This window comes from Equus quagga, unplaced genomic scaffold, assembly GCF_021613505.1.
Source record: "Equus quagga isolate Etosha38 unplaced genomic scaffold, UCLA_HA_Equagga_1.0 73442_RagTag, whole genome shotgun sequence".
In the NCBI taxonomy this organism is placed as follows: Eukaryota; Metazoa; Chordata; class Mammalia; order Perissodactyla; family Equidae; genus Equus; species Equus quagga.
This window is the reverse complement of record NW_025802777.1, coordinates 6,994,449-7,020,972: the sequence shown is the minus strand read 5'-3', so window position 1 is coordinate 7,020,972 and position 26,524 is coordinate 6,994,449. Positions and strand designations below refer to the sequence as shown.

Here is a 26,524-nt window from a genome sequence, read left to right as displayed (position 1 = left end):
AGGTAAAACGTGATTTAACTAATGGATTGATGAACTCACCCATTCTTCCACCCGTGCGTCGGTCCAGCAGGGAATTAGTGATTCTGACGACTCAGTGGCGCTGCACCACCCACTGCCTCCGGGCTGGGGCGGGGCGGCCTGTGGCTCCGCCCACGAGGAGGTGGGGCGTCCACGGAGCCCCGCCCACGCGGAGGCGTGGCCTGCGGCGCGCGGGAAGCGGCGCGCACGGCGGCGGGAGGTGGCGGCGCTGCTGACTTGCCGCGTCCCTTCAGGTACGGCTTCCCCGGCGCTGGGTCCGGCGGCCCCCGGGTCTCCCGGCCCCGCTAAGGCGAGAGGCTCTCTCTGAGGGCGGGCCGTGGGGGCCCGGGAGAGCTCTGGAGGAGCGCGCGTTCAGGAGGCCGGTCTCCGTCCGGGCCCAGGCCCCGCGCGGCCTCCATCCCGCCAGGCCGGGTCGCGGCTTTCCGGGCCGAGCGCCCCGTCCCGTGCGGCTTCGGAAGGGGGGGTCCCCTCCCCCGGGCAGTCTCCTCCTTCTGGCGGCCCCCTGCCCCGGGCAGCCCCGCCCCTGGGAAGGAGGGGGTCCGCCGCGGCCCGGCCTCCAATCCCTGCGGCCTCCTCCCCGGAGCAGCCCCCTCCCCCTGGCAACCCCCTCCCTCGAGCAGCCCTCTCCTCCTGCAGCCCTCTGCCCTGGGCTGCCCTCTCCTGCAGTCCCCTCCTCCTGCAGTCCCTTCCCCCGGGCAGTCCCCTCCTCCAGGCCGCCCCTTCCCCAGACAGCCCCTTTTCCCCGGGGCTGCCGCAGCTCCCTCTTCCTACAGGCCCCTCCCCCAGGCAGCCCCCTCCTCCTGCTGTCCCCTCCTCTAGGCGGCCCTTTGCCCGGGGCAGGCGCCCCGGAGGCAGTCGGGCAGCTGGCCCGGCCCCTTGATCTCTTGCCTTGAGTGTTCCATTTTGTTTTTCCGGACGTAGCAGGAGAATAAACAGCCACGGCTCAGCGAAGCCTTTTAGGTGGACCTTGCAAGGTGTAATGTTAGAGGTCAGCATTAACATCCTTTCCCGATACAGCGTGTGCTTTTAATGGTTAGCAGGGTGTCTGGCTCGGAATAAGTGTTCAATAAACCTTTCCTGCTATAATATTCATTTCATTACCAACGATTTTTCAGCTTTCCTCTGTCTTTGGGAGAAAACAGTGCCAGAGGAATTATTTTTGCCGCTTCAAGACACAGGAGGATGAAAGTCATCACTTGCGAAATAGCCTGGCACAACAAGGAGCCGGTGTACAGCCTGGACTTCCAGCATGGCACGGCCGGGAGGATCCACAGACTGGCGTCCGCAGGGGTGGACACCACTGTTCGGGTAAGTGGGGCGGAGACAGAAAGGCACAGGCAAGCACTATTGAATCAGCATTCTTCATTCTTTGATTTAAAACGAATGTCAACAAATTCCAGCTACTTCCTCATCTAGCCCAGAGGGATAAATTCTCAGGGCCTTGAGTGATCAATGAAAGCAAAAGAGAGCGGCTTTCTTCGCTGGGTAATGTTCCACACGGTGATGTAACTGGATGCCCGTTATTTTGGAATCCTGAACCAGGTTCCTATTGGAGAACAATATGCACTAGAAGGAGGGAGGATAACAGGCAATGGGACTATTGGTTTATGTTTCAGATAGAAGTCCCTTCCTTTTACGTTGCAAAGGAAGAACTAAATTTTCTTCCTGAAAATAAGCGTAGGGTTGTTTTAATATGCACAATATGGTAGGTGCTCACTATGTGTTTCTCTGAATGAATGTTTTGCTATCGACAGATCTGGAAGGTAGAAAAAGGACCAGATGGAAAGGCCATTGTGGAATTCTTGTCCAATCTTGCTCGCCATACCAAAGCGGTCAATGTGGTGCGTTTTTCTCCAAATGGGGAAATTTTAGCATCAGGAGGAGATGGTGAGTATTGTTGTACTTCAGAATTCATTAGAAACCAGATCCCTGTGTGTCTCATGTTAAATAGTGAGATTTGAGCTGGATAGCTTTTTTATTTTAGAGGTTGCTTGACTCTCTGAATCTGCCATTTAGGTAGTTTAGTAAAATATTCTGGCGAGTGTGAGCGGATAGAGGACAGCAAGCTTAAACTGAGACCCGTTGGAGAATGGCCCCTTTCCTGCTTGCTCCCACTGGACTGTTTGGAAACAAGTAGGAAGGTGCTTGCCATTCTGTCAGAGTCCCAAGGCAGCTGTTCTGGCCTAGTGTGATTGTTAGTTTAGTTTCTGTAGTGATCACAGTCCGTTCCGTGTCTCTGTGTAATTAATTAATTAGTTGGCTTAGGGAGTATCATCTAAGTGGCGCTATAAATTATATTTGTTCCGTGGAAGTGGATTGATTCATATTTTTTGCTTGTGCTTGAATGGCGTAAAACTGTACAGACAAAGTAAATCTTTTCACCGTGTTTTAACATTAGTACAGTCTAGAAATCGGTACAAAATAAAACAGAAATCTCAGATTTTGTTAGAAGGAGGAAAAGAGACATGGTTGAGTTCGGTGCCGTGGTGTCGAGAGAGAGAGAGAGAGAGAGAGAGAGAGTGAGTGTGTGTGTGTAGTAGCAACATCCCCTGGAGGAGGCTGGCAGAGTGTCTTCTGTGAGGTTGCATGGGGCAGCAGTCATTTTGCAAAGTCTTTGGCCTTGGAGGCCCAGACACCTGCTGTTAGTCAGCACGTGGAGACTGTCCATCTGTCGGGGCTGGTCTCATCTCAGCCAAGCTCCCTGAGTAAGGTACACAACCAGGATCGCAGTTAACTTGGAATGAGAACGCATGTGTCCATACAGCGGGCTCATCCAGTCTCCTCCGATGAGTGTTCCTGAAAGGGAAGCTGAGTCACGGTCAGTAGGTTATGTGGTGGGCATGGAGTCAGTGTGGGGGGATGGAGCACTCAGACGCTCGATGATGTCAGGCTATGGCATCTGATACTTCCGTGATGATAATAGCTAACACATCTAGGGGCTTACCATGTGCCAGGCATTGTGTTATAAGTGCTTTATGCATATTAACTCACTTCATCCTCACAACCACCCTATGAGGGAGGTATACTGTTATTATTCCCATTTCACAGGGGAGGAGACTGAGGCCTCAAGATGGTAAGTAACTTGCTGAAGGTTACACAGCTAGGAACCATTTGCCAGCCCTCGCGTTGGTGGCTGTTTGTTGTTTTTTTTTTTTCCATTCAGCCATTTATAGGTTAGGCCTCTAGATTTGTGAATGTAGTCAGTCGCTTTGTGGTGGCGTTTTGCTAGCCTGAGACCCTTCTGTTTAAGGTGACTTTTGCATAGCTCTGATCTGGTATGAGTTTGATTTTGTTTTACTTCAAAGGCAAACCTGCTTTTCCTGTCCTAATTCTTAGAAGTAAATCATCATGGCCATAGTGTCTATTTGAACAACATAAATATTTTTTAATACTCTAAAATTCCAGAAATGAAGAGGTGTGCAATAAAGCTTGGCTTATCTTTGATTGAATTGCTCCACAGATGCTGTCATTCTGTTGTGGAAGGTGAATGATAACAAGGAGCCAGAACAGATAGGTTTTCAGGATGAGGATGAGGCTCAGCTGAATAAGGAGAACTGGACTGTCGTAAAAACCCTGAGGTAATGTGGGAGGGACCACGGCCCTGATTCATCTTTACCATCTGAGTGCATTTGACTGATATGCATTTTGACTTTTATATCTAACTTAAAACTTTTACTTACGCAAGACAGAAATAAGAGAATAGTTTTAAAAGATAAAAACATGATTGAAATGGATTTTCTTAGTTTCTGCTATAAAATTTTTCTTAGTAAAACTGAATCACTTTTAAAGAAGCAGATATCCTTGAAGATAGTGTATTATAATTATGGCTAATGAAGTTCTGGTGGAAATTTCTAGAATCCCATTCTAATGTAAGGTCCCTGAGTTTGCCTTTAAATTTTTGATAGTTTTTCCTTCCTTGAGACAAGAATTGCTTCTTCTCCGCTTTTTCCTCTTTGGATTCTAGGGGCCACTTGGAAGATGTGTATGATATTTGCTGGGCAACTGACGGGAATTTAATGGCTTCTGCCTCTGTGGATAACACAGCCATCATATGGGACGTCAGTAAAGGTAGCTGATACGTTTTTGTTGTTATCAGGGGAAGGAATATTCTGTGTCTAAAAAAACCTCCCCTGCTTTACCTTTAAAGGCAACAAGAAGAGTTCCTTTAGTGAACTAAAGTAGGTGGTTGCCTCAACAGGTCAGAGATTAGCCTCATATGCCGTGGATCCAGCTCAGTTTTAAGGGCCCCAACCAGAATGCATGAGGCTTAGCAGTGGTGTCATGAGTTAGTGGTGCTGAAGCAAGGTGAGTCTCACATCCTGGGGATGCAGACATGAGGGGCGAGGTCTGATTCCTGCCTTCGTGAGCTTAGGATCTCAGGGAGATTAGCAAGTCATTATTGTTAATGGAGCATTGCGTGTTCATTGATGGGGTAGGTAGGATCAAGTTTCCATTTTAGGAGATGAAGGAAAGCCAGGGACATTTTGCAGGTTTTAGAGATCCTGTTCTCTAGTTGGGGAGAGAGCAGACGTGTGAGAAGTTGTAGCAGTATAAAAATAGCAGTGAAATGCCAAAAGCCAGTGGTGACTGTTGCCTAACAGCCGTGCAGTCCTCTGCTCCAGCGTGATGTGTTCTCCTTCACCCCCTGCTCTCCTCTGCTCTCACGTGCAGGCTGCCGGTTCTCCCACCCCCAGGTGCCCTGGCAGGAGTCCGGAGGTGGAGGGGCATTCCTGCCACAGCGCTGCGCCAGTCCACTTTTCATTCTCTCTGTAAAAGCCTCTCTTGTTTCTAGTTCTGTGCCACCCACCTAACCACCCTCTCTCTTGCCTCATCTCTCACACTCTTTCTAACCAGTCCCGACATTCAGCAAAACAGAGGACCAGTGTCACTGTCTTCCTCTCCACCCCAGATCTGGCCATTGTCCTGGATCATTTCTGCCTCCTTGGGACAGTCTCCATCCAGTGCCCCCTGAAGCCAGTTGTAGTCACCTTGAACATTGCCAGCGTGCTGGGCACTATTTCGGGCAGTGGTAAAATACAGAAACAAAGTGGCTGCATTCTAGTGGGATGTCAGATGAATGTGCAAACAGGTTTAATGTAGCCTGTGGAAAGGGTTTGGATTCTATCCGAAGTGTGACAGCATGCTGCTGAAGGGTTTTGAGCGGTGGAGTAACCTGATTTTATTTATGTTTTAAAAAGATGTCCTTGGGTGGCACATGGCAAGTCTATCTTTGGAGAACACAAGAGAAGAGAGGGAACCTGCTAGTGCTATAGAAGTAGTTCAGGAGAGAAGTGATAATGGCTTGGGCTGTGGTGCTAGTGATGAAAGGGGTGAGAAGGGGTTTGGTTAGGATATAATTTGAGGAAAAAGCTGATAGGATGATGATGCATTAGTGATAACGCCATGCTTTTTAATAACCAGGTGAATATTGGTGCCATTTCCTGAGATTAGGGACATGGTGGGGAAGGAGCAGTTTTGGCAGGGAGTGTGGAAGTCAGTGTCACATGCTGGATCTGTCATTTTTTTGGGGGGGGGGGGGGGCTTTTTTTTTTTTTTTATTTAAAATAGGTAGAATTTTTTAAAGTCAATAATTTTTTTTTTTTTTTTTTTTTTTGGTGAGGAAGATTCTCCCTGAGCTAACATCTGTTGCCAGTCCTCCTCGTTTTTTGCTTGAGGAAGATCAGCTCTGAGCTAATATCTGTGCCAGTCTCCCTCTAATTTGTATGTGGAATGTCTCCACAGCATGGCTGATGAGTGGAGTAGGTCTGCACCCAGGATCTAAACCTGCAAACCATGGGCCGCCAAAGCGGAGTTGCAGAACTTGAACCACCCGGCCACAGGGCTGACCCCTAAAGTCAGTAAATTTTTATTTAAGGAATTTCACGTGTTGTGAATTTCACATGTTCTAGTGCCCATCACCTTAATTCCTCCAACGTTTGAGTCCTAATCCTCAAGATAGCCTTTTTCAAAAGAACTTTTGCCTAATCCAGAGTTGTCAGGCAGTCGGTCCACAGTTCTCTTAGCTGGGCTTCTTTGAAGACTTCCGTGGTTTTAACTGCTCTGTCGGTGACATCTTAAGTCAGGTGTCCCGCTCTCCCACCAGAACCTTCGCCTTCAGTTCTCTCACCACCTTTACTTCCTGCTCCTTTTCTTCCTAGAGCCCTCGGGTTCCCTGAGCTCCCTGTTTCCTGGTCTGTCAGCCCCTCCTGGCCTCTGTTATTTCCTCTGTCCAGCTTGCTCGCAAAGATGATCATTTATTAACCTTGTCAATTCCCTTGAACCCTTTTCTTCCATCTTACCCATCAAGACAAACCCCAACCTGGGACAGGGTTACAATGCCCCTTTTAGTTTCCTGGTCCCGGGCTGAGCCCAGCTGGTTAAACACCCGCCACCCTGCAGACTGAGCCACTACAGATTGTCCTCACCAGCCTCGGGTGGGGTCTCAGTGTCCCCCATCCCCTTTCACTTGTGAGGTGAGACCCCCCTCCTGTTCTCTCAGTAGCTCCCCCAAACCTCCACAGCTCTCTCTGTAAGCCCTCTTGTTAACCCCAGCCCCCTTAATCTTAGCAGACTCCCCGAGGAGAGTTTGAAGGACGTCAGGTGGAGCAGAGAGGGCGGGACCGTTAGCCTGGCACCTGTGCGTTCCGTTTTCCGTCTCCAGGTCCCTGGCAGTTTTGGTGGGGGGTGGGGACTGAATGCAGCAGGTTGAGTGAATGCAAGGGAGACAGTTGGAGAGTGAATGAGTGAGTGAGTGTAGACCACTCGCAGAGAAGAGGGTTTTGGATTTTGTTTTTTTTAAAAATGGCCAAGGCTTCCTAACTCCCTCCTCTGTTTATCCAGCTAATCGTTTGTGCTACTGGTTTCATCTTCCAAATATTTCCCTCAAAGTTCCTTTTCCATCCCTATTAGCATTGCCCTGTTCCAGGCCCTCATCTCTCACCTGGTCTGTACACTTTTGGAAACTTCAGTTTCATCTTTATGATGCAGATCACTTCCCAGCTTAGGATTTTGCTGAAGTGTGTTCCTCTTAGCCCACATCTTGAATACACAGAGCCTTTTCCTTGTCCACAAAGGTCTCTGTGACATCCCACCTTTCCTCTTTGTCTTGCCCTCCTTGGACTCGCACCTTACATGTTAGCAGTTCTCAGTGACTTATTGCTCCGTGTGCCCAAGCTTTTACCCCGTGGATTTGCTTAGAATACCTTCTTCTCCCCTTCGTTGACCCTCATCCTGCCTGACCTGGAGAACTGAACTCCGAGCTCATCTCCTTGCAGACCCTCACCCCGGCTTTGTTCGCTGCCCATCTCCTCTATATCATGTTGCAGTGTGTTTGCCTGTCCATGGGTCCGTCTCTGCCACAAAGCTGTGAGCTCCTGGGGAGTGGGAACTGTGTGAAGTCATCTTTCTGTCCCCAGAGCCTGTCACAGGGTTAGCTACAGAGTGTCTCACTGACCGCCTGCTGAATTGTGGAATGGTAGAAAGGGAATAGTGTTTAAACTGTAGTTTATGCCCTTTGTGCTTGAGTAGGTTTTTGTAATGCTGTTGTGTGCTTTATTTGTAGGACAAAAGATCTCAATTTTTAACGAACATAAAAGTTATGTGCAAGGCATAACCTGGGATCCTTTGGGTCAGTATGTTGCTACCCTAAGCTGTGACAGGTACGTTGTAATTGGCGAGTTGTCTTCATCTCTGTTTGCTTGAAATTTTCTGTAGAGGTATTTTTATCACAACTTAACCAATATAAACCATAGTATAGCTTTGATTCTTCTGTTCCTGTTTTCATATAAAGCCTTTGTTTTACTGTTATTCTTACAACGTAATAAGAAGTCGGAAGCTAATTAGGGCAAGTGCCTCACGCAAAGTTAGCCCTTAGTAAATCTTTATTGAATGGGTGAATGAAAGCAGAAAGAGCTTTGAATTACATTTGAATTTCAAGGGCAATTTTTAAAGAAAAAGTCTCTTATAAATATGACTTAAGCAAGAAGAGGTACCTAGTGGTAGGCTTGGACTATTTATTTCATTTTTTGATTATAGTTTACTATTAGAGTGATTTTAATGACTTCATTTAAGTTAATATAGAAATAAAATATTTTGTCCTTTTTGAAGGGAGGTCTTATTGCTGTGTTTACTGGTATAATTGCATTTAATTGCATTCCTAGAACAAAGAATTGGAAAAAAAAAAATCAGGTGTCAGACATATTACTTATCAGTCAAAATAGTCCTTTTGAATACTTATCCACCTACTTTTTTTCTAAGATTGTCACCTGAGCTAACATCTGTTGCCAATCATTTTTTTTCCCCTTCTTCTTCCCCAAGCCTCCCAGTACATAGTTGTAGATTCTAGCTATGAGTGCCTCTGGTTGTGCTATGTGGGATGCCACCTCAGCATGGCTTGGTGAGTGGTGCCGTGTCCGCACCCAGGATCTGAACTGGTGAAACCCTGGGCCGCCCCCCCAACTACTTTTACTTATAGCAAATTTAGTTTCAGATGGCCCTGGAATGAAAGCAATATGGAAGAGTTACTGTTTATTTTTCATAGATGCTTGTGTTATATGCCAGGTGTCATTTATTTTCTGATATCCATCCCTGTTTTAATCAGGCAATTAGGAGGGAAACAATCTGATAACTAGTGGGAATGATACGAATTACTAACAACCAAATTTACCTGCTGGGGTTTTCTTTACTCTTGTAAATTCTTCAGGGCAAGACCATTTAACACAAAATAAACAAATTGCCACTGGGCTGAATGTCCAAGACCTGAAAAATCAGTCCAGGCCTGAAGTACATCTTACTTGAGAAGTTGAAACATTCTGTGACAAATGAAATGATGACTGCTTTCCACTTCATTAGTGATATCCTCTAGGTCGTTAATACTTGCTTCTGTCATAACTACTCAGTTAAGTGTGAAAGTCATTGGTAAACAGTTTTGCAGGCTGACAATTATGTAAACAGTCTTCAGTGTTGGTAATAAATTGTTTCTATGTGAAACAGAATTCATTTACTAGAAGAGAGAAATCAGACTTTTCTTCTTTATTTAGGATCCTGAGGGTGTACAGCACACAGAAGAAGCGTGTGGCTTTTAATGTTTCAAAGATGCTGTCTGGAATAGGGGCTGAAGGAGAGGTATACCATATTTTGACGTTTCATTTTAGCAGGACTTTAGTTGATACTTAGGAAGTCATGAGCTCCTTCGTGTCTTGCAGCTAAATCACTGGTCTCCAGGACCCCACGCCAGAACCACAATAAGACTTCCTCTCAGACAGTCAAGCCTCAGTTACTGTGGAGGGCTGGTCTGTCTGGAAACAGGGACATCTGGGGGCTGGGGGACAGCTGATCATGGAGGATAGTGGTTCCCAGCCCTAGTTGCACTGTGCAGTCACCTGAGCCCTACCCTCAGAGATATGATTCACTTGGCTAGAGGTAGGCAGGGCCTCTGGGATTCTGAGGTGCAGCAAGGGTCGAGCACTACCGACCTGGGAGGATCCCAGCTCTAGGCCACAGGAAGGCAGGGGAGTTGAGCATGGGGTTGTCTGGCCACAGGCAGTCCACCGTCTTGGGAAGTAGATAGAGAACTCTGGTAGCAGACCGCAGGGACCCAGGCTTTGGGCTGGTATTCAGGAATAAGAAGGATTTTGACCCTTGAAAGAACTAGCTAATGAAAATAGGACCTGGTGCTAGAGGAATCAAGACTACTGAGGCAGCCACTGAGGTGAAAGGGAGCAAATCAGTTACTGGAACAAAAGACAGACGTGGTGTGAATCCAGTCCTGGGGCTGCAGACTGAGGCAGTGTGGCCCTCGAGCCGGCCAGCACAGAGCCGCCACATGCTTCCCGTAGGAGGAGTAGTGGTTCCTTGGGCTCTTTAGAATCAAATGCCTAATGTTTATAAAGTGTCGGTGAATGGTTTCACATAGTGTTCAAGAAATGTTGTTTGAAAAGATAATATGATTGCCAGTTTAATAACTGACTGTTTCTTTTTAAAAAGTGTTCATTCAGTTGGAAATTCTAAATGTATACACACAGATAACAAGCAGAGGGCTCCTAGTCATCTTGCTGCTTTCTTCCAGGCTCATTCTCCAGACAAACCACTGATGACAGTGTCGTGTGTGTTCTTACACAGGTTTTTTTTTTTTTAACTAATTGTAGAAACACATAAACACATATACGTATACATAAACACATACACATACACACTTAAATCTTTCCTTAAAAAAATGGGTGATCAGTTCATGAATGATTACTCTCGCAGTCTTGGATTATTTGATTTGTAATATGCTTCAGTTTCATTTATTATGTCAGGAATAAATGACAATGTGTAAAGAAAAGAATGTAGGAATTGATAAGCCTTTATTGTGAATGTAAAGATTTGGAATAATGTTTAAACTTTGTATACCACAGGCAAGAAGTTACCGGATGTTTCATGATGACAGCATGAAGTCGTTCTTTCGTAGATTGAGTTTTACTCCTGATGGATCTCTGCTCCTCACACCAGGTGTGTTTACCAAAGGTTTTCATTTAAAATCGGGTACCAGATGGGTGCCTGCTATCACCATTATTATTCTCTGTGGGGTTAACAAGTGCAGGAAAATGAGAAAACGAAGTTACAAAGATTGGAAAAGAAGAGAGCAAACTTTGTGATAGGATTATGTTTCTAGAAAATCCAAGAGATTTAAAAAGTACTATCAGAATAAAAAAAATTAATAGGTGGCTGGATATTGTGAAATACATAAAAACTTTTATCTTCTACACTATAATAAGTACTTAGAAACATAAAAAAGAAAATGATTCCATTCATTATAGTGCAAAACCCATAAAACATGGGACTACATGGGAAAAAATTTAATAAGAAAGGCACAAAGCCTTTATGAAGAAGACTAGAAGGTCATATTGAAGGTTATAAAACAAGTTCTGAACAAATGGAAAGATATTTTATGTTCTAAAAATTAACATACTAATTGATTTCCAATTAGAATCTCACTAGAGGTTTTTTTTTTTTTTTTAACTTGATGACGTCTCAGCTTTGTTTAGGAGAATAAATGCTGAAGAATAGTCAAAAAAAGTATGAAAAATAAGAGTGATACTTGAGCAGGCATTTGCCTGATTAGATGTCAGAAGATACTGGAGTGCTACTGTAATCAAATCAACATGGTATTGGTATACGAATAAACATATAGATTAGTGGACCAGAACAGAGAATCCAGAAATAGATGCTGGGATAGAAGGGAATTTAGTATATGACCTGGGTGGTATTTCTGTGGGAAAAATAGATTATTGAGTGAATGGTGCTGGGATGTCCAGCTGTGTGGAAGAAAATTAAATTGGACCCCTAACTTATGTATAAAAAATAAATCCCAGGTGAATTCAGTACTTAAATATAAAAAGTAAAAATGTAAATCTCTTGCAAGAAAATCTAGGAGGACATTCTAGGAATGGGGACCCAGAAGCTCTTAAATGATAGCCCTATCTGACTATAATTGGCTGTAGAACTTTTGTATAGCAAAAATACAGAAAGTAAAATCAGTAGACAAATGATGGAACTCGAAAATAATGTTTAGGATACAGGAGACAGAAAACTAATGTATATCATATACAATGACTCTTCCAAATTGACAAGAAGAACAAAAAATAGAAGAAAAGAAAAACCCAGAAGAAATAAAATGAGTGAAGAGCACAAAAGGGCAGTTCACAGAAGAACAAATCTCCGTGTTCAGCACACATGGAGAAAGGTTGAGAAACTCAATAATAGGGAAATACGAATTAAAGTGACGCACAATTAGGTATCTCTTTGTTCTTTTCAGACTGGAAAAAAGTGAAAATATCTATTGCCGATGAGCATGTGGAATGTGGGTGTTGCTATGGGAATAAGAATTGTGAGAGCCTTTTTGGAAAGTAGTCTGCTAACCATTAAATGCACCTACCCTTCAGCCAATCTGTTCCTCATCTGAGACTCAGTTCCTTAAGAAATGAAAACATAGTATGTAAGAGTATACGTGTAAGGGTGTTTATTGCAAGCATTGTTTGTAGTTGTAAAAAGACAAAAACAAAACAATACTCATTAACGGAGGTTGGGTGAATGAAATGGTATTTTCATACCAGTGAATATTAGGCGGCTACTAAAAAAAGAATGTTAGTGCTGTGCAAGTTAACTTTCATGAGTAACTGACTGAGAAAAGCAAAATAAGGAAAAGTGTAAATAACACCCCATTTTGTAAAACAGACTAAAAACACCTCACCATATGAGTGTACGTGCAATTGAGTCTTAACACATTGAGTGATTATGTGAGCAGGGAGGAAATGCAGAAATGACGTCATGGTTTGTTCAAATGGATTACTTGGGGATGGAAGGATGGGGTGAGATGGGGAGAGAAAAGAAAGACTACTGATACTGTCGACTGCCCTCCCCAGTCGATATGAAGTGCTCACATGTAAGATTATATATGTGCGTATGTGTCTGAAGACATATTAACATAAAGCAGGGAGACGTTTCCAAGAGCAGCTGTGTTTGACAGTCGTTCTCGGACGAGGTCTGACCTGCTTTAAGTACATCCCAGGGTGAGTGTAGACTAGCTGTCAGATGTGGGCCACTCCCCAGAGCAAAGTCCGCTTCTGCAGTTGGCTGGAGATTTCAGCAGAGGGCTAGGTCTCCTGGCAGCCTCCTGGCTCCATCAGGCAGATGGGAAGAGGCCCGAGTCTCAGCCTTTGAGTGGCAGCCGAGGTCGGAATCCAGGGAGAGAGCTGCGGCAGCTCCTCACAGGGCTTCAGCAGCAGCAGCTGGCTGGACTCTCAGAGGGCTTCTGGAGCAAGGGCTCCCCGCTCTGTGTTCTTGCTGCCCAGGCCTGGAAGCGGCTCTGGGGCGGCCGAGCCCCTCAGGTGAGATGACACACGGTTGGAAGTGGTGTAAGGGCTGAGCCCAGACTATGACGGGATGTTTGCGTTTGTCCTCCGTCACAAAAACATTGTCCAGGGAATACATCTATCGGGGAAAATATTTTACAAATACTTGATTGCTCTTGGGTTTTTGCTGGTGAACTGTGTAATGAAACAGTCTTCCCTTCCTCTTCCTCCTTCCTTCCTCTGCCTTCCCAGCTGGGTGCGTGGAGTCTGGTGAAAATGTAACGAATACCACTTATGTTTTCTCCAGGAAAAATCTTAAAAGGTATGCACTTGAAGACCTGTTTGAAATGTCTCCCCTTTCTTTTTGCTTTCGTTGAGTAACAGTGCCTCTTCCTAAAACCATGGTCAATCTTTCAGGCCTGTTGCTCATCTTCCGTGTCCTGGAAAAGCGACGCTTGCTGTTCGCTGCTGTCCCGTCTACTTTGAGTTGAGGCCGGGGGTGGAAACAGGTACGTTGGAAGCGCAGGGGCTGTGCTATGTTTTCTCTCTGGGGCAGGTCACCAGGTGGGATGGTGATTTGGATTTTGACTTGTGGGGAAGGTGAGTATGTGGGTTTGGTTCATTTTAGTTACTCTTAAGAGCTGGAACAAAGGCTGACGTCTCCAAACTGTGTGTCAGTTTTTTTGCGTTGTCTGAAATACACTGTCTTTGCTTAAAGCAACTTTACAGGAATAAAAGTACTAGTATTGTTTTTCTACCAAACCAGGTTGAATGTCATTCATTATCGATTTCTTTTGCCATAAAATAACGTATGAATTGGATTTTTGTTTTTTAATTTTTTTTCTCCACTGGCTGCTTTTAGTATTTTTCCCTTTATCAGTGACTTTAAGCAAGTCTGATTATGATGTGCCTTGAGGTAGTTTTCTTCACGTTTCTTGTGTTTGGGGTTCATTGAACTTTTTAGATATATGAGCTTATAGTCATCAAATTGGGAGATTTCAGCCATTATTTCTTCAAACATTTTTTCTGTCACCCCCTCTCTCTCCTCTTCGGGGGCTCCAACTACACATGTTTAGGCCATTTGAAAGTACCTCCCATCTTACTGATGCTGTTTACTTTGTGTAATCTGCCCTTGGTGCCATCAGTGTATTTTCTGTCTGTGATGTTGTAGTTTTCATCTCTAGAAGTTCAGTTTGGGTCCTTCTTACATATTCCATGTCTCTATTTAACATGCTCCATCTTTCCTCTTGCTGCTTGAGCATGTGAAATAGTTTTTTTTAAAGATTTTATTTCTCCTTTTTCTCCCCAACTCTCCCAGTACATAGTTATATATTCTAGTTGTGAGTGCCTCTGGTTGTGCTATGTGGGACGCCCCTCAGCGTGGCCTGATGAGCAATGCTAGGTCCGCGCCCAGGATCCAAACCAGCGAAACCCTGGGTCGCCGAAGTGGAGCGCGAGAACTTAACCACTCGGCCACGGGGCCGACCCCATATACTAACTCTTTTAATGTCTTTGTGTACAAAGGGTTGGTTTTGATTCTTTTTCTCCTCACTGTGGGTCATATTTTCCTGCTCCTCTGCATGCCTGGTAATTTTTTATTAGGTGTCAGACAGTGTGAATTTTACTTAGTGGATGCTGGATATATTTTATTCTTACAGATATTCTTGAGCTTTGTTCTGGGATGCAGTGAAGCTTTTTGGAAACGTTTGCTTCTTTTTTTTTTTTCTTTGAGGAAAATGAGCCCTGAGCTAACTACTGCCAGTCCTCTTTTTGCTGAGGAAGACTGGTCCTGAGCTAACATCCGTGCCCATCTTCCTCTACTTTATATGTGGGACGCCTGCCACAGCATGGCTTGCCAAGCAGTGCCATGTCCGCACCCAGCATCTGAACCAGTGAATCCCAGGCTACTGAAGTGGAACGTGCGAACCTAACCACTGCGCCACCGGGCTGGCCCTGGAAACGTTTGCTTCCGATGGGTCTTGTTGTTGGGCTTTGTTAGGTGCAATCACAGCAGCATTTATTGGGGCTGATTTCCCCACGACTGAGGCAGAGCCCTCTGAGGATCCTAATCGATACCCCGTGAAACAGGGAGGTTTCCACCCTGGCTGGTGGGGACATACACTGTTTCTGGCCATGCATGAGCTTCAGGGACTGCTCTTTCTTTCCTGTAGTCCTTGCTCTGGCCTTGGGTCATTTCCTCGTACGCTCGTGCTGACCAGAGCCCAGCAGAAGACTCCGAGAGCCCAGCAGAAGACTCCGAGGGCCCCACAGGGCTCTGTGGCTCTCCCGCCCCTGCTCCTCCACCCCGTGAGCCCCAGCTGCCCTGGCCTGCCTGGACTCCCAGCTCCATCTTCTCAGCTCAGGGCGGCTGCTGGGCACTGCCTGGCTCCCTCCACCTTTGCTGGGCCTGGAAACCCCAGGCAGTGAGCGGAGGCAACTGTGGGATTCGCCTTGTTTGTTTCCCATCTCTCAGGGATCACTTTCCTTCATTGCCTGATTGTCAGTGTCTTAAACAATGTTGTTTCATGTGTTTTGCCTGGTATTTTAGTAGTTTCAGGTGGGAGGGTAAATTGAGACCTGTTACTCCATGGCTTGAAGCAGAAGCTGTTTTAACGTTTAATCCTTTATGTGAGTGAAGATGCTGTGACTATATAGTGTTTTTGTGTGTGTAAGGAAGTTTGGCCCTGAGCTAACATCTGTGCCAGTCTTCCTCTATTTTATGTGGGACACCACCACGGCATGGCTTGACAAGTGGTGCTAGGTCCGTACCTGGGATCTGAACCTGTGAACCCTGGCCCGCTGAAGCGGAGCACGCAAACCTAACCACTGCACCGCCAGGCTGGCCCCTTAGTTAACTTGAAAGAGCGTTAAAATGCTTCTTGATAAAATGTTTCCATGAGACTCTTATTTTTCCTTATCAGAAAGCGACCCCTCAGGTTGACTCTCCTCTTTCCCACATCTTTTCTTTTCTCTTCTTTTGGGACCTCAGGTGCCTGTGATTCTTGGATCATGACACTGTGTCCTCATTGGCTCATGCATGCTTCTGCTTTATTCACATATAAAATAATAGAACTGAATTCTTTTGTAAAGCAGATAGCAAACTAGTCTTTAGTAAAATTATGTCATTGATGTCCCATGGAAGAGGGCTTCTGGGGGGAATTTTTTTATTTGTTTCCTTTGGGAACTCTGTTTTCGCTTGTTTCACTTCCCTTTCTTTGTCCCTGTTCCCCAGATGCAGACGGACCCCCACAGGAGGCAGGTGTGGAGCTGGTGAGCCTGCCCTACCGCTTGGTGTTTGCTGTGGCATCCGAAGACTCTGTGCTCCTGTACGACACCCAGCAGCTGTTCCCTTTTGGTTATGTGTCTAATATACATTACCACACTCTGAGTGACCTTTCCTGGTGAGTGGCTGGGGCAGAGGAAGGGGGATGGGGGAGCCACCATGCACATTACCCTGGAGGAGACGCTTGGGTCAGGGAGCCTGTCATCACTACAGGTGGCTTTTTTGGCCCTTATTTACCAATTTTTTTAAGGGAATCAACATGAGGAGGAAAACCACTTCTAATTTGCCGCGACACTGCTTCCTGTTGTAATGGCAGTGGGTGCTCATGCTGCGCACTGTGCCCTGTGGGGTTTGTCTAATTCTCATACACTGAGGGCAGCCCCGTGGGCTCCCTGGTCATTTGGGATCTTGCCAGGCCCTCCACGAGGAAGCCCACACCTGAAGCCCCTGCTGCTCACAAAGGGAGGGGCCCCAGAACCGTGCCTATCCTGAGGCTTGCCTTGCACTCGCCTTTCTGCATGAGGTCCTCAGCGCCCCGGGTCCCATTCAGACTCCACGGCCTGCTGGGCTCAGCTCGAGCTCCAGCCGAGGCCTGGCCCCCCCCCACCCCATCTACTTCTTGCTCTTTTTCTCTTAATTTTCTTTTTACCTTGGGAAAAAAAAGATCATCTCACCTTAATTCAGGTGACTTTGACGACAGTGCAGAGATGTTGCAGTGCCTTCGAAGATGAAGGTGGGCTGGGGAAGGAAAGAGTGAGTGAGGAGCTCGCACAAACCTTTCTGAGTCACAATTTTTTCCCTGACTGTTGCCTTCAAACAAAGCTTGTGATTTTGCTTGAATTTCCATTTTCTAACTAGTAATGAGAGTGTTAGGAGTGGCCTGTAGATTCTGGTAAGGTTTCTAACTTTTTCTCCTATTTTGGGAACAAAGGTCCAGCGATGGGGCCTTCCTGGCCATTTCTTCCACGGATGGTTATTGTTCATTCGTGACATTTGAGAAGGATGAACTTGGAATACCTTTGAAAGAGAAGCCAGTTTTGAGCGTGAGAACTCCTGATACAGCAAAGAAAACTAAGAGCCAGACACCCCAGGGGTCTTTGCCAGGACCCAGGCTGGCAGAGGGAACCCCCACCAGCAGAACCCAAGACCCCAGCAGTCCGGGTACACCCCCCCCCTCAGGTGAAACAGTCTCCAGCCTCAACAGCGGCCAAGGACACCCCTGGGACTGCTCCCAGTGCCAGAAGCTCCTTGCCAGGATCTTCAGAGGAGAAGAGCCTGCAGCCCAGCAGTCAGAATGTGAAAGCCCACCCGTCCCGGAGGGTCACTCTGAACACACTGCAGGCCTGGAGCAAGACCACACCCCGGTAAGACTTCTGATGGAAGAGGAAATTGTTATTGCAATTGAACACAAAATGCGGACTGAGCGCCCCCAACCTTTCGTAGGTGAAATTCCACCCAGCAGGTACTCGTACTGCCGCCAGAGAGAGTTCTTAACGTCAAATCTGAGAGGGCCACTGCCCTGCTTGGAGACCTCTGTGGGTCCCCGTCTCCTACCTGTCGGATAAGGTCCAGACTCGTGTCCACGGCACGTGGATGGACTGGTTGCAGCCTGCCACCCAGAACTGTGGCCGCTCACTCTCCTTCACTCTGTGTGCCTTAATCTCCAGCCCGACTCTGAAAGTCGGGTTCCCAGACATACTCCACCCTGGAGCCTCTGTGCCTTTGCCTGCCTCCGGGAAGCCCTGGACCTCTGCTCCCCTGGGTGACACTGGAGTCCTCCTGAAAGACCCATTTGGCTGTCCCTTCAGCCCTTTTCTCTGTCACAAACACATCACATTCAGTAGCTGGTGTTGGGTTTATACCTCTGTTTCCCCTGTTAGATTAAAAGGCCCTTAAGGCAGGAAGCTTGTCCCCAGTCTTTATCTGTGTTCTCTCGCCTGGAAGAGTAACGAGCACTTCACAATAGGTAGGAATCCAAGGAGGGTGTACTTGAGGCAAGTTTTGTCCCGTCCAGCAGACTGGCTCGTGGTGGTATGGCTGGTCTGATAACAAGAGTCTCCAGGTGATGCCCCAGTTGTGTGCTTCCATGTTCACGTCGGTCTGCTCATTAACACGGCCGAGTTCCTGCTGGTGCTGCAGACGGGACTGCTTAACACAGTCCCCTGTCACCCAGCAGTAACCTCCAGCTTCCTTTCCCTTGGAACTGAGAGAGAAGTTATCCCCTCCGACTCTGTATGAGGCCTTCTCCAGAGTCCTTCCACCTCTAACCTTCCCGATAATCTACACTGGGAGGCGGCCTGGGGTGGGGGTGACGGAAGATGATAGAGGCACTGTCGTCTCTCACGTTTTCTGTTGCGTTCACTTGACTTCATCGGCAGATCCATAGCATGGCTTGGGTGTAGTGTTTGGCTCTTTTTGAGTCTCTGATTTCTTTCCGCAGGCTAGCAAAGGTTTTTTTTTTTTTTTTTTTTTTAATTTTCCTATTTGTTTTTAGGTGGGGGAAGCAAGTGTGAAGCTGTTCTTTGAAATATTCTTGGCATTCAAGTTTTTCCCCTCTTGATTTCTTGCAAGCTCCTTGCAGTTTTAATCGTTTTTTTGAAAAAATAATAGTTGTTGAAAGTTGACTGTGATTTTAAAAAAGAATTATCTATGTTTTGGAGCTGTCCATAGTAGAAACAATGTCTGAGGACCTTTTCTATGCAGCATCCAGCCAGGTGTTCAGCATACCACTGGTAATTAACAAAACACGGGCTTTGAAACTCTTGGATGACTGGTTAAGTTCTAAGTTGACTACTATAAATGTGATAGTTTAAGTAGTACATGAACATAATCCTTAGTTACTACATAAGTGGGCACATCAACATTATATTTAATGCCTTGCATGATATGATCAGCTGAAAATTTTAACTATTTCCTTTGGTTAGTTTTGAAATTGGTATACATGAACAATTCCTATGACACTATTGAGCCATGTACCCATTTTCTTCTTCTTTTTTAATCAAGGAGAATAAACTTAATACCCTTAAAGACAGACACTCCACTGAATTCTGTACCAAACAGTATAATTTCCACCTCTGCCACAGAAGAAGTTCAATCAGGTAAGTTATGCTGTTATTGGTTTAATGTAATTAAAGAGGGAATATCTTCTCTTTTGTTCCTTTGGAAATTCACACCACCTAATTTTAAGTGAGTTCTGAGGGAGCAAGGATGCATCTTACTAGACCCGTCATTTAAACTCACTGGGTGCCTACTGTTCTCAGTGGGGAGACGACCTTCCGGTGGAAGCCCTCACTGTGAGGTCGATGGTGCGTCCAGGAGATGCTATAGTCAGAATTCTCAGCCTCAGCACTGCTGACAATCTGGGCTGGAAAATTCTTTGTTGTGGGAGCTGTCCTGTGATTGTAGGATCTGGGTGCTGGTACCTCCCCACTCTTGACATTCTAAAATGTCACTCAATAGCACAACCAGAGGCACTTACAACTAGAATGTACAACCATATACCGGGGGGCTTTGGGGAGAAGAAGAAGAAGAAGAAGAAGAAGAAGAAAAAACAGAAGAAGATGGGCAACAGATGTTAGCTCAGATGCCAATCTTTAAAAAAACAAAAGTCACTAGACATTGCCCATGGGCCGGCCCGCTGCTGAAGCGGTTAAGTACATACATTCCGCTTCGGCGGCCTGGGGTTCGCTGGTTCAGATCCTGGGTGTGGACATGGCACCGCTTGGCAAGCCATGCTGTGGTAGGCATCCCACATATAAAGTAAAGGAAGATGGGTATGGATGTTAGCTCAGGGCCAGTCTTCCTCAGCAAAACGAGGAGGATTGGCAGCAGTTAGCTCAGGGTTAATCTTCCTCAAAACAAAACAAAACAAAAAAACAAAAGACATTGCCCACTATCCCTTGGGAGGCGGAATGGCCCCTGGTTGAGAACCACTGGTATAGATCCTTCCCCTTATTTCCATATACGACCTCGACGGGCAGTTCACTGCCTTGTCTGGGCACAAAAGTTGTTTTGTAAACATCTGCTCTTAAAGAAGTCTTCACTTACTTGCCAACCTGTGTGTGTTAATGTTTCAGAGATGCCTGGAGACCCTCAGGGCAGTCCTCCGGAGCCAAAGCGGCCCAGACTCAGTGAACACAAAGAAGGCCCCCAGGGTCAGGACCCTTGAGGAGACCTGTCTTGTGCTTGAAGGCTGCCAGGTCTGGGACCCCCATGCCCACAGGGAAGGGGCCTGGGCTGAAAACACCTGAGACCAGTGACATCAGGTGGAGCCTGAGGGACACTCGTAAATCGATTTCTGTAACGGGAGATACACAAGCAGTGGTTTTTCTCCAGAAATATCTGGTATTCAGTATACGTTTTTACCTCAGAGATGTGAACATTTAGTAGACTAAATCCTCTTTTTGATGAGTTTCTGAAACTGGAACAGTTCACCATTATCTAGTGTGAAAATCAGTAAATCTTCCCTTGAAATATTTGGATGGAGGTACAGACACTTTATGGGTGGAATCCTAATGCTGGAATTAGCAGAGAAGGTGATTGGAGAAGGTCGAATTTTAGAGTGTATGAATGATGATTAGATTTAGCTTCTAAATAGTTGATTAATTTTTGGAACTTTGTTATGTTTGCTTTCTGATCTTAAAAGTAATAATGCTCATTCTAAAAAGTAGAGTGAAGTAGGAAAAAATAGGCTGGAGGTGAGAATCACTCATTGTCATCTCAGCACAAGGAGGAACCCTTGTTGCTGTTTTGGCGTATTTCCTTCTTAACATTTCTATGGTTCTAATTTTTTTTTTTAAAGGGAGATAGTTGAGATTTTACTTTAGATAGAATTTGGTATCCAAATAGGTTAACTTTTTAGATTGATTTTTCAAAGCAAAAAAAGGAACTTTACTTAGCCGTTTACGCCTCTGCCTTTGCTTTCTCTGGTCCCTGGGGCGAGGACCTGTTCTCTTTCTCTGTTGGGCGTAAACGTGAGACATAAAGCGCTGCTGTTGGCTGAGGAGGCAGTCACACGTGGAGCCTCCTCCTAGCTCAGGGACCCTGCGTCGTGTGACTGAGGGGCTGGTGGTCCTCTGGCAACTGGCTGGAACCTGGTTTAGAAACTGCGCAGGTGCTTCACATTGAGAAGGGCCTTAGAGTTGAATTTCGTGATGCTCACTGGCTGTCAGTTTGGCCTAATGAACATGATGAGTCATGAGGGTTCTCTACTCGGGCTTTCTTCCCATCTGAGAGAGATCAAAGTGTCCAGGACCCACCAATCAAGTCTCTGACAGGAAGCTGGCTGAGGAGTGGAAGAATGTGCCCTTTCTCATTCAACTCAGCAGCAAAAAAGAGAAGAATTTGATGCTTCTTTCCATTTGTTGCTTAATCCACAACCTGGTTAACCAGAAAAAGAGTTTGCCTTCCAGATGGGAAAGTGGCAAACTGGGGATAATTTCCAGTGTAGAGAATTGGAAGGTGAATAGATGCATAGCTGTAATAATGCAGGTGTGGGTCACATTCACTATGAAGAGATTTTAAAATGCCAAATAGTATCTGAACCGGTGGATTGAAATTACCCAAAAAGCCGACAGAAATGCTGATGCCTGGTTCTGCCTCCAGAGGGTCTGGCCTGATTGGTCTGGGGCATGATCCGAACATCAAGATTCCCTTAAAGCTCCTCCACTAATTCTGATGCGCAGCCAAGATTGGGAAATCCTAAAAGAAAAGCTTTCCCTGGATCTGGCCTCTTCTGGTTAAATGCTTTCCCACTGGAAGCTTTTTCTTGCTTATCTCTGGTTCAGAATCGCAGAAAACCAGCTCCTTTACCAGGGCTGCCAAACCAAAAGGATGGTGTGTGGGAGATGTCGCTTTTCAGAGAAAAGGATGGTTTGAAGCTTCCTTTGGCTGGAGTGAGGTGTATTTTGTAGTCGTTGGCCCCTGTGCAAACCAGCGTGATGAGGGCTTCTCAATGGGAGGGCCTGCCTCCCTTGCACACCTGGTCAGGCGTGATGCTCGGTTCTACACAGCCGTCTCTGGTGCAGCAATAGCAGGAGGGGGGGAGGCAGGGCGCACCTTTGGCCTGAAGCATGTATTTATGGACCTGACTCCCTGCCCCTTCGTCAGCTGTCACCTCGAATATAAATGACAGAATCAGCAGTAAAAGCCCAGGTGATGGTGTGTCAGTGTCCTGATCGATGCCGCCTGCTTCGCTCCCGGTGGGTTACTGGGAAGCCTTCTGCAGAGGGAGCCCCGCCTGAAGCTGGGGCGGTATCCAGTATCCCCTCCACAGATGGCCGAGGTCTGAGGGAACTTTCTCACCATTCTGGAGTCATCGTTGGGTGGGGTGTGTGGGTGTTTTGCACAGTGTGGCCGGGGACCGCGGGCAGCTCTGCTCTCAGGTCTGGATCCCTGCTGCTAGGTGGCCAGAAGCAGGTGAGGCTTGCCGAGACTGCTCAGGAGATCCTGATGTGCGTTCCCTGGCATCTGGGAGTGTGACGGTGGGGACCGGGGTCTGCCCCTCACCTGTGTGTCTGACGGAGGAGAGCTGGTGGGGTTGTCTGGGCAGCGTGAGGAGAGGGGGCAGGAGAGGGTGAAGCCTCCGTTACACCCCGGGCACACGGTGGGCAGGGATGTGTGGGGCCTCCTCAGGGCCCACAGTGGGTGACCAGGCCCAAGCCATCGTGAAGGGGGCCTCCCCAAGCAGGGTGTCCACCAGGACAAGGGCACTGGGGCGGAAAGAGTCAGAAAGGGTGTGCCACAGGGGCAGGGGCGTGAGTCACATCCAGTCCTCCATTGACTCGTTTTTGCACCCCTGCAGACTCTTCTGTTGTCCTTGCTGAGCACTCACGTCTGCCTTTAATGGTGCCATTGACCCTTCTTAACAAAATAGGTGTAGTGTCCATTTAGACAACGTGGGTCCCGAGTCCTTGGCTCTGGAAACTTCAAGTGGTGGGAGTGGGTGGGGACTGGCCCATCCCCCTTTCCCACCTGGAGTCTCCCGGCACTCCTGCATCTTCCCTTGTGTGTCATTTTGCTGTTTTCCACTCTCTGCTCCCTCTCACCTGAGGGGCGGGGGGGCGGGTGTGTCTCAGAGAGACAGATGTTGGACATATTATTTCATCTGAAGAAGTTTCTTCTGTTTTTTGAGGAAGATTAGCCCTGAGCTAACATCTGCCGCCAATCTTCCTCTTTTAGCTGAGGAAGACTGGCCCTGGGCTAACATCCGTGCCCATCTTCCTTTACTTTTTTTTTTTTTTTAATATGTGGGATGCCTTCCTTAGGACGGCTTGACAAGCAGTGTGCAGGGCCGCCAAAGTGGAACATGCAAACTTAATCACTGTGCCACCGGGCCAGCCTTGAAGTTTTACAGCTCCAAGAAGTTTGACTTTCCCTCCTTTGGCAGGAGAGAGGGCTAAGACAAAAGGTAGAAGGACAATGAGAAATGGAATTAAATAACTGGAGGCAGGGCCGGCCTCATGGCCGAGTGGTTAAGTTCGTGCGCTCCGCTTCGGCAGCCCAGGGTTTCACAGGTTGGGATCCTGGGCGCAGACATGGCACCCCCATCAAGCCATGCTTAGCATCCCACATAGCACAACCAGGAAGACCTACAGTTAGACTGTACAACTATGTACTGGGGGGCTTTGGGGAGAAGAAGAAGGAAAAAAAAAAGATTGGCAACAGATGTTAGCTCAGGTACCAATCTTTAAGAAAAAAAATGGCTGGAGGGTAAACCAGGTCACACCTCCCTTCCCTCGTGAGTCACTGGTCGCTTAATAGCAGGGACATGTTCTGAGAAATGCGTTGTTAGGCGATTCTGTCTCGTGAACATTGAAGAGTGTACTTACACAAACCCAGGTGGTCGAGCCTACTACACAGCTAGGCTTGTGTACGTGGTCCGTTGTTGACTGAAACGTCATCATACAGTGCATCACAGTATTGAAGTAACAGGGCACCTGTGTTCACACAAACACTCGTGGCCACTGGAGGTCACTGTCCCCACTGGATCTGCCTCAGCTTGAAGGCCCCGGCTGCTCAGCCCCACCTCCGAGAGGTCCAAGTTCCTGTCCAAGCTCAGGGAGCAGGCTTGGCCAGAGTGGCCTTGGACACTGCTGCAGCCCCTGGTGGCCAGACCCAGAGGGGAGCATCATTCAACAAATTGGGGTGGGAGAGGATTATGACAGTAATACATGAATGCTCATCTCTTCGTTCATTTGAGCATTCATTCAAGAAACGTTTATTGGACCCCTTCTGGGTACAGGAGGATTCCTCAGGGAGCAAAACAGAGGACTCTCCGCCCTCCTGGAGCTTGCCTTCCGGTTGGGGGAGACCAACAATAAACTAAACAGCAAATATATATTAGAAGATGACTATGAAAAAAAACAGAAGTGAGGGGCCGTAGGAGAGCTGGAAGGAGAGTGGGCTGCAACTTAAAATAGGGAAGGCCTCTCCGAGAAGGTCGAAACAACGAAGGAGAGGGTGAAGAAAGTAATCACGTCAGGTGTTCTGGGTTTTTCCAGGAGCGAGACATCCTTCTCAATTGAGGTATCTGATGCATTCCATGTGTAAGTTGTGTGTTGTGGGGTCCCCTGGACTGAGGCTACCCCTGAGTGATGGGGGCAGGAGGACAGCCTGCAGCCCCCTGCTTGGTGTGGCCTCTCATTGCGGTTGGAGTGGTCCCCATCAGCTACTTGGCCTCCCTTGCCCCTTCATGCTCACCTCTGGGAGTCGGCCTGACACCCACTTGTGCACATTCTCTGGGGATGTGGTTTGGGTGGCCCAGGCCAGGCTGAGGTTGAACACTGTGGGAATTATAATCAGGGTGGGGAAGGTGCCCTGTCATATTCCAGTGGGAGTGAAGTCTTGCTGAATTGTAAGTGTCTGGTCCAGCTCTGATCCCAGATGGAAGGCGTAGCTATACATCACCCAGCTGTTATCTTCCACTTCCTGCTTTTAAGCAAATTCTGTGGCAGTTTTAGCAGCTAAATTGTCAGAGGTGGTTGTGGAAGGTGTTTTCTTCAGTTTGGCCTCTGCACCTGGAATCTTGCCTTTGTCAGCGTGGAGAGAAAAATACTCTCACTAACCCAGATGCCCCCAGAAGTCCTATTTTTAACTCAGGGTTTGGCTCTGAGAGATGCTATGAAGCAACAAGTATTCCCCCTTGTAAAGCCGTGGTAACAAATGCTTAGTAATGAGTATGTGGGGTCAGTACAGTGGCCCTCTTAATACCCAAAATGACTTGATGTCTCTTTCTGTCACAGATCGTGACCTGGGAAAGGCGTTTCAAGTGTAATAACAAGTCTTTGAAGTAACTCCTGATATGTATACCCTTGGTCAGCATCCTTGGCAGGCCCGAGGAGAAATGCCTGCTTGGGAGAAAGTCAGAGCAGGGTGTCCACCCTGCAGGTCTTCTTTTCCCCCACGGCTCCCTCTTCTCCCCATCTCCTGCCACCCACCAAGTACCTGGAGCCGGCAGCACCATGCTTTCCAGCCTGGCTGTGCACCAGGTCACCTGTGGGACTTGACAAACAAAACAAAATAGAACCAACTCAAGTCTAGGCTTTGTCCAGACCTGGGAATCAGCTTGCATGGATGGGAGAGACACCCAGCTGGGCACATGCATTTAAACACACTCTCAGATAGGGGCCTGCCTGGTGGCGTAGCGGTTAAGTTCACACATTCCACTTCAGTGGCCCAGGGTTGGCTGGTTCGGGTCTGGCTAGGTGAGCTAGTGCTGAGCTAGCACTGCTCGTCAAGCCACGCTGTGGTGGCATCCCACATGAAGTGGAGGAACACTGGCACAGATGTTAGCTCAGTGACACTCTTCCTCAAGCAAAAAGAGGAAGATTGGCAACAGATGTTAAAACCACTCTGAAAGATTCAATGGGCAGCCAGCACTGAGAACGACTGGTTGGAGAATTGTGAAGTCTGCAAGATAAACCAGTGATGGGCAGTTAAAATACTTCTGAGTTTACTGATTTCATCAAGAACATCCATATTCAAGTGTCCAAGAGGAGGCTGAACCTTGAAGAAAACTTTCCCACTTGGCTCAAACGTCGCTCTGCTTCTCCCCGGAAGTCAAAGGAATGAGTGGATGCTGTGTTATTGAAGCCGCCCCCAAACCTAGCTCCCCACATGGGGTCCTGCCTCATTGTGAATGGAGGTTAGGGAAGTGATGAATTTGCATTCCTAATGGGACGAGTACTCGAGTAAGCCACTTGGGGGCGATGTTGCTAGCCCTTAACTCCACCATCACGTTTATTAACTAACCTAATGTATTTTTAATGAAAGGATTTTTAATCCTGTTGTTACGGAAGTAGTATATTGTCTCTTGCAATACATTTTTCATGTTTATTACTTTCTATATAATTAAATGCTATTTTGTTGT

The 26,524-nt window shown here is 47.0% G+C and overlaps 1 protein-coding gene across 1 annotated transcript; it reads left to right on the top strand.

The window, feature by feature from the left end:
- The first annotated feature begins 255 nt into the window (after positions 1-255).
- On the top strand, positions 256-26,524 carry LOC124234222 (chromatin assembly factor 1 subunit B-like). Its single transcript, XM_046651467.1, is given in 16 exon segments — positions 256-272; positions 1,155-1,347; positions 1,794-1,926; positions 3,500-3,617; positions 4,004-4,107; positions 7,601-7,697; positions 9,078-9,162; positions 10,437-10,530; positions 13,125-13,194; positions 13,290-13,381; positions 16,105-16,273; positions 17,087-17,321; positions 17,323-17,519; positions 19,159-19,253; positions 20,232-20,354; positions 25,398-26,524. Coding segments are annotated over 14 exon segments (1,707 nt in total). The 5' UTR covers positions 256-272; positions 1,155-1,221; the 3' UTR covers positions 20,324-20,354; positions 25,398-26,524.